The sequence below is a fragment of the Bidens hawaiensis genome, unplaced genomic scaffold (genome assembly GCF_021521415.1).
Source record: "Bidens hawaiensis isolate Kalapana, Puna unplaced genomic scaffold, B.hawaiensis_p1.1 tig00034827_1, whole genome shotgun sequence".
Taxonomy (NCBI): Eukaryota; Viridiplantae; Streptophyta; class Magnoliopsida; order Asterales; family Asteraceae; genus Bidens; species Bidens hawaiensis.
Genome location: NW_027496055.1, coordinates 70,965 through 79,389, shown reverse-complemented (window position 1 = coordinate 79,389; position 8,425 = coordinate 70,965). Strand labels below are relative to the sequence as shown.

The 8,425-nt window shown below is 38.3% G+C and overlaps 1 protein-coding gene across 1 annotated transcript; it reads left to right on the top strand.

Moving 5' to 3' along the window:
- Window positions 1–7,250: 7,250 nt before the first annotated feature.
- On the top strand, window positions 7,251–7,991 carry LOC143586739 (uncharacterized). The gene has a single exon (XM_077068215.1). The coding sequence runs from the start codon at window positions 7,251–7,253 to the stop codon at window positions 7,989–7,991; it is 741 nt and encodes a 246-aa protein (XP_076924330.1).
- Window positions 7,992–8,425: the final 434 nt, after the last annotated feature.

The following is an 8,425-nucleotide window of genomic DNA, read 5'->3' as shown; positions in this document are numbered from 1 at the left end:
ACACCTAACAGGATAACATGACATACATATGTTATCTATTATGATCTTACATGAAGTATCATGTAATAAGTTATCATAAATACTAAGTAAATAAATAAATAATAAAAGTCTCGTTTATCTACATGTAATTTGATTCATCAAGTGCTTAATATTTTTCACTTTCAATAAAGCAAAAACTTTTAAACATAACCATGTAATTTACTTGAGTTCATAGCCTTTCGGTGGCCCCATTTCTCTCTCTTTTTGTTTTGGACAAACCTAAAAGTAGGTGTGTTTATTTGCTTTTTTATTAATAACATTTTTATGTTACATTTAAAGACATAAAAAAGAGTGATTATGGATATCTAACACTTGATATGATAAAAGGAGAAAACAAGAAGTACAAACAAAAAAGTAAGGCATGGTGTATACGTATAAAACTCTTAGAATAGGATTAGCCATCAATAATTCAATATTATTTGTTTGAGATAGTGTACTTTTCTTAGAGGTGAAATAAATTATTCTATAAATCGTTATTTCAACATTAAAACTTTAAAACTCATACTTTCATTTTCTTTCGATTATAAATCGTTATCGGTCATTCTAATAGGTATTGTAGAGTGGTTAAAAAACTCTTTATTTGTGATGTAATGTTGGTTTGTGATTCTCTTTAGCTTCTTGCTGGTAGGCGTTTATATTTAAAATCTTTAACCATTTCAAAGAAAAGAAAATATTTTAACGGCTTAGATAAACTATAATCCAACTACTTAATAAAACTCCTATGATTTTCTCTCTCTCTCTATATATATATATATATTTTGCGAGTAACCAATGCTAACCGATGATTTCAAATATCCCAAATACTCTTTTGATTTAATATAGAAACATAGATATTACATCAATATAGCAGATAGGTGGGCAACAAGTTGCGCCGCCACCCCTTTCTGAATTGCAAACCCTAACCTGCTAAAGACATACCCCTGTCTCTTTGGATGACACATTGCTATGCACAACCCGTTGGACCCTGGTTAGGAAACGAATAGCTTCCGGTACCAAGGAGCCAAAGGTATCAAAATCCAGAGGGACAAAAACATGTTGGTTCTCTTCGCAGGCTTTAGCATGTTTTTCCACCTTCTTCGTTTCAGCCCTTTTCATTGCTTGCCCATCTACAAACTCATTATCCCTCAAACTAGATAAAGGAGATACCCCTGTGAGGTCAACACAAGCGTGTTTTCCCCCGGCCCAACCAAAGACGAGCAAATATGCCGGTCGTAGAGTGGATCTCCTTTCCGTGGGGACTGTAAGGAAGTTTACGGGGGCTTTCTTTTTAGTTGATATCTCAGCTCGCCTTAAGATGTCCTAAAGAACGTCCTGCACCCAATCATGTCGGTATTTGAACCCAGGCATCTCCTTGCAATGAACCGCATGCTCTCCGAATTTATCCAGGCAAGCCTTACGGCAGATCGGACATGTTTAGTCTTCAGGGTACATTGGGACCATCAAACAGTACTTAAGAATGGCCATATACTCGACCGCAGACATGCTTTGGCCCAAGCCATCAATCGGGATAACGGTCAGAAAATCTTGGGCATGAGGACCTTGTAAGCATTCAAAAACCACCTTCTGTCGGGGGACAATCCAAAAACTTCTCCCAGGCTCTGAGCGATTTTGTCAAAAAGGGCATTCGCCAAAGTTTTTTGAGGCTTTGGTGGGGCGGTGTCCTTATTAGAGAAACCACCAATGTCAAAGTCTGGGAGAGCGCCATTTAGGCGTTCCAGGGCCTGCACGTAGTCTGAGTCCAGGTCGACAACTCCACTATTCCTTAAGATGTGATTCTGTAGCTTCCAAGACTGAGCCCTCGACGCTATAAAAGCGTAAACCCCAACATCATGAGCCGAAAGAAGGCCTAAACCCCCAAGCGCATCGGTAAAGATGCAAGTCGCCACTGAAGATCACCAAAGAACGGGCCTCCACATACAACTATGTCTTCGATGGCTTCTCGAAGCCCCTTATCAAAACAAGATACCGCATCATCCATCATATGGGGGTGGCATGTTCGTAACCCAAAAAACAACTTAGCAACCCCCATGCACGACCTAAGCAGGAGGAGTTCGCTCTAGGGATCCCTAAGGCAAGGTAAGAGTTTCATAAGATCAACCGCACGAGATGCTCTCCGCCTCGCCAACTCCTTAATAAAGTAGGGATCTCGACTAACAGTCCCTCCAAGGAGCTTTACCCCTCTCTCTGGTCTACCAATCCCACTAGGGAAAAGCCCATCTTTAACTTTCACTCCATTACATGTTGGCCAAAAAACCTCGGTTTTCTTAATATTAAATATGATCAATCTATGATTATGTGACCTCCTAAAAAAACAACTCTATGATCTTATTGTGAGCAAAACAATCAATACTTACTGGTGTAAGAAGACGGATATTACACACATTAATAGTAGACGATAACAGTGGGTGGCAGATTGGTGAACAAATTTAGTAAAAAGCAAAACAATAACCAAGTCTGTTTAAAGGAAACTATAGGAATCGAGTTATTAATGATGTTTTTAAGTTGTAGTTATAAAATAGACTATTATAAATTGCTTCATTCATCATGTCTTTTATTTCCAAAAAATCTATTTGTGTTGTTTGGCATCTTAGGACATAATTTATATGAATATGAGAATAGTTCATTTATAAACAACAAGCATGAGATTCTTATAAACGCCTAGCTATACCTCACTTTATCTCCAATATTCTCTCTTTGAGAAGGTCTGTCGAAGTGGTAGCGGTGTCTCTCAAATGATCATAATACTTTATATATATCCAATTACCCAAATTCAAATCCTTTTATATACATGAGCTGAGATTTAAATCAGAAACCTCTTATAAGAAAACATTAAAAAAAATCTTCTAACCATCAAATCAAAAATGGTAATGGCTTCTCTTTGACTGTTCATATATCTTTCAAATAAAAGCTCTACGTAAAATTTATTTTAAATTCTACATCATTAATTCACTGACAAACAAAGCCTTTTAAATATTTGAGTTTAAGAGGGTAAAGTATTGGATTTAAGTCTCACCAAAAATAACATAAATTCGCCGTTAAAAAGAAAAAAAAAATACTCAAAATCCATTTAGGCATTTTAGTAAATATATAAGTTGGTTGTGGCTTAATGGCAGAGCACTCACTTTACAAGTGAGAGGTATGGGGATCAAACCTCACTACCACCAACTTATAAGGGAGATATGAGGGATGATCCTGGCTTGCCAGGGTTCGAGTCCTAATCTCACCCGGTTTTACCGGCTCCTCGCTGTCGTGCCGTTTGGCGGGCGTGGGGTCGGGTTTTATCCGGTGAATCCCTCAACAAGTGGACCGCTAGGGGCTCTGTCCGTCCGGACTAATGGTCGGCTCGGGCTACCTTTAGCCAATGGAGGCCGCGTACGGGGTACCTGGCGTTACTTAGTTGGCCGTTTAAAAAAAAGGTAAATAGTAAATACCAATCCCATAAATATTTCTTGAATACATAAAACAATCTATATGCGACAAAGAATCTTTTCCCAAATATTAAACTGTCCCATTCCATCTCAAACTACTTGACTTCAACTCAAATTACCATCCTACCCTTTCCTTAAATCATGCCTATAAATTAGAGGTGCACAAACCGGTTTTTTTAAAAAAACCGGTTCGGTTATTAACCGGACCGGTTTTTTTTTGGCCCGGAAAAAAACCGGTCCGGTTAATAACCGAACCGGTTTTTAAAAAAAAAACGGTTTGTGCACCTCTAAGGAAAAAAACCGGTTCGGTTAATAACCGGACCGGTTAATAACCGGTTTTTTGCTGTCAAAACCCTAACCGGTCTAACCGGTTAGGACCGGTTTAGAAACCGGTTAGAACCGGTTAATAAACCGGTTTTTTTATTAACCGGTTTTTTTTATTAACCGGTTTTTTTTTTTTTTTTAATTTCGCGGTTTCAAATACGAATATTTGTTTTTTATATTTTGTACTTAATGAAGACCATTATTTTTTCACAGTATAAACAAACCGGTAACTACAAGGCAAAACGGACTGACCGAAGCCATTCTTTGCTTTCGTTGTTAGGGTTCTTTGCTTGGAAGATGAGTATGAGTGTGTGTTGGTGAATGTGTTTTCAACAAACCAAAGATTAAAAACACATAACTTTCATTTATAGTTTTTACATTAAAAATACAAACATTAAATCGTTATCGCATATTCGTAACTCAAAAATACAAACATTAAATCATTAACACTGAAGAAATCTCTGCCAAGAACTGTTGTTCATGATTTAACTCAAAAATACAAACATTAAATAGTGAACTAGCAGATGCTCCTGTTGTTCCCAATCGCAGTTTGTTCATGATTTGCCTCCATGTTTGCTGTTTCTTTAACTAAATTAGAAAAATCCAAATCAACAAGTAAATAAGAGCACATATTAGGAAAAAAATGCTTAGACACGATTACATGAACAACTTGCTGTTTCTTACTCATGATTTGCCTCCATGTTTGCTGTTTCTTTAACTAATTTTCTTCGCTACCCGATCCCGAGCTATTTCTTAGGTAATCGTCGTACGCGGCTTCTTCATCGGTCATTGGTTGAGTGTGTCCTTCATTGACCTCGTCTTCATACAAACCCGCTTCATACTCCATTTCCCCCTCGAGTGAGCGTTGATGTTGTGCCCTATCTAAAGAGTCCAAGTAATCCTTGTAGCAAATCGACATCTCTATAGCTGGTGCAGTGAGTCGAGTCCTCCTAATCGATATAACCCTGCCAGAAACAGAAAAAGCAGACTCCGAAGCTACCGTGGAAGCTTGGACCGTTAGTAAATCTTTGGCCATGGCGACGAGGATCGGAAACTCATCCTCCTTACCTCTCCACCAAGCCAGCAAATCAAGACTTCTAAATTCATCCGGAGTCATGTGTTTCACAAAGTTGGTACCACCATACCTTCCAAGTTCACTGCTTGGGGTGTTTACCTTTTGACGTTTACCGGCGTCTTCCCAAATCATGTAGTACATCCCCATTTCAAGGTCGGTTTGGGATTGGGATTGGGCAACAGCTCTTAACGAGTCATGAATTTGGGAAGACGACCCGTATTTTGTAAGGTAGACATCATACATGTTTGACAAGGTGGTGTTGAAAGCATTCTTTAAAGTTTGGCTATAATAGGGGTTTTGATCGTCGTTTAACCCTAGCTCATCACAAATTTTTTCTATTAAAGCTTCAACACCACCAACATTGATGCAAGGGTTTAACGCAGCAGCACATGTCAAAACAGCGGGTAGTTCTTGAAAATATTTTCTAAATTTTTCTTTCATTTTTACACCCATATCAAAATAAGGTGCACCCCTACAATGAAGTTCACTCAACTTTGTGCACATGACAGCAATTTTTGGTAAAGCAATGGGGCTTGTTGGATAGTAAACCCCGGATAAACTAGTTGTGCAAGATTTAAAAATTTGAAGGACCTCCGTAACGATCTCAATCAATAACCAGTTTCTAGGATCGTACGGTGCACATTTACCCCTACTTGACAAAATTTGATGAAACGCAATTAATGATTCTTTTTGTTGGATGGCTTTCTCAAACATATTACAAGTCGAGTTCCATATTGTTGGACAATCCCAATTTGGCCCCAACCATTGACAATTAGCTTCTACACAAAATTTTTTGTATCTTGAAAATGTTTTATTGTTGCTAAAAACATCTCGTAACATTCTTTTAAAATTGTTTCTTTGCGTTTCGATCACGTTTAACCCATCTTGCACGGCCAAGTTGATAATATGTGCAATGCATCGGCTATGAAAAAACGCTCCATCACAAATAGGTTTATACTTTAATTTTAAATGGCCAACCGCGGCCGTATTGTTGGACGCGTTATCAAACGAAATTGAAAAGATTTTATGTTCAATCTTGTATTGTCGAATGACTTTATCCAAGATTTGAAAAATATTTCTACCCGTGTGCGGGTAATCAAACAATTGAAACGCAACGGTTCGTTTCATCATTTGCCATGACTCGGGGTCAACCCAATGAGCCGTCACACAAATGTATGAGTCGGGCGAACCATGAGGTACCGACCACACATCCGTTGTTAAGTTTACACCAGTTTGTAAGTTTGAAAAGTATGAAATTAGTTCGGATTTAGCGTTTTTCTATGCTTTAAGACAATCTCTTCTAAGGGTCGAACGACTTACGTGTTGGTAGCGTGGTTGAACATAGTTTTGCATCATCTCCGTGAATTGAGGGTTGTCGAAGTGGTTGAAAGGAAGTGTTTGTTGAATCACAAAGTTTGAAAACTGTTGACGTACCGCTTCAACGTCGTACGTAAACACCGCTCCTTGATTCGTCATCTCCGGCTGCGAACTACTTCCCGATTCGTCCTTCAAGGCCTTGCAAAAGGGCCTTTGTACATGCGCTTTTAAAGTGGAGTTTGCATCTTTGCCATAAAACTTCAAACAATGTTTGCATCGAGCTTTTTGGCTACCGTTAGACATTTCGCATAGGTCGAAATGTTGCCAAACATCATGGTTTCGTTTCGTGGGGATGACCCGAACGACCGTTTCTCCCGTGTTCGAGGCACCCATGTTGACGGATGAAGCAGCACTTTGGGAGGCCATGATAATCGACTACGAAATAAGAGTGGTATACTCGAGTATGAAATAAACGACTACGAAATAAGAGCGTATGGAGTGGTAATGTGGTATAATTGAGCGTGAGATAACAAAATAATCGCGTATGAAATAAACGTTTAGAGCGTTTGGAGTTGTATAATCGAGTGTGATCTAACCAATACCCAACCTAAACTATATATAGATGTTTGTGGGGGTAAAATGGTAAAAATAAAAAAAAAACGGTCCAAAAACAAAAAAAACGGACATATAGCCGTTATACAACGTTCAAAAACCGGTTTTTAACCGGTTAACCGGTTATGGAGAAACCGGTTAACCGGTTTTTCCACAACGGTCAAAAACCGGTTTTTTTATAAACCGGTTTTTCCATAACCGGTTAATAAAAAAAACCGGTTTTTCCATTAACCGGTTCGTTAACCGGTTTTGGATCTAGAACTTGTAACCGAAAGACGAACCGGCGGTTTGTAAACCGGTCAAACCGGTTTTTAAAAAACCGGTTTTCGTAAAAACCGGTTTCCGTTTTAAACCGGTAAACCGGTTCCCCAACCGGTTTTTTTGGCCATCTCTACTATAAATCACACCTTCTCTCATAACACCACATTTTTATTTCATTTCATTTTCACCACACCATGGCTGTTGATGTTTACACCAGCCCAAGACTCTCTTTCTCAAACGACCCGGAACCCGACCCGACCCGCCCCGGTGACCTCTTATTATCACCCACTTTTGATTTCGATTTTCGAGCCTCAAATCTCACTCCAGCTGATGAACTATTTTCCAATGGCAAAATACTCCCAACCCAAATCAAATATAATAATATTATTCATAATAATAATAATAATATTCATACTATCCAAAACCCGGATAACAAAACCAAGAAACGACTTAAAGAGCTAATTGAAGACCAAGATCCGGATCAAGAACCCGAACCCGAGAAACCATCTCCCAAATCATCATTCTGGCAATTCAGAAGAAGTGCAAGTTTAAATTGTGACAACTCAAAGAACACAAAGGGGTTGTTTGGATCATTATCAATCAAGAGTTTAGCAAGGAGTAATTCAACCGGGTCAGCATTAAACCCGAAACCCAATTCGGGTCAAAAAGTTGATAAGTCAAAGGAGTCAATGTTTTTAAGAAGGTGTTCGAGTTTAAGTCAACCCGTTCCTAAAAATAATAATAGTAATAGTAGTAGTCATAATAATTCGCATGTTTATTACAGTTTTCGAAACTCTACTAAGGAGTCCAGAACCGGGATAAGGATTATCCCGGTTCTAAATGTGCCACCGGCGTATAATATTGCTAAAGGGTCGATTAATTTTTTCGGGTTTGGGTTTTGTAATGGGAAGATTAAAAAGAAGACAAGATCATAAGAGGTGGTGGTGTTTTATTATTTGTTTGATGTAAGTTTTGTTGTATTAGTTGTAAATATGTTTTTAGTTGTTATATAATATTAGGTTATATTGAGAGAATGAAATGATTTGATTCGGGAAGTATAAAGTTTATAAGGTGTTATAATGTTTGTTATAATTATGGTGTTTATGAATAACTGAAACTGATCGAACTATTTAGTAAGTCGGCTGGTTTGAGGTTTTAATGGTTTGGTTTGGTTTACGGTTTAGTTTTGACGGGCTTGCTGGTATAGCGGTTCAGTCTGGTTTGGAATTTGGAAGTAGAGTAAATTGAGCGAGTTGTTTAATTTATATTGTAGGAGAATTTGGGACCTTGTACAAACGCCGGAGACTAGTACATCGGGTACGCTCTTTATATACTAAATTTGTAGTTTTGAAGCAAGAGTTAGGGACTT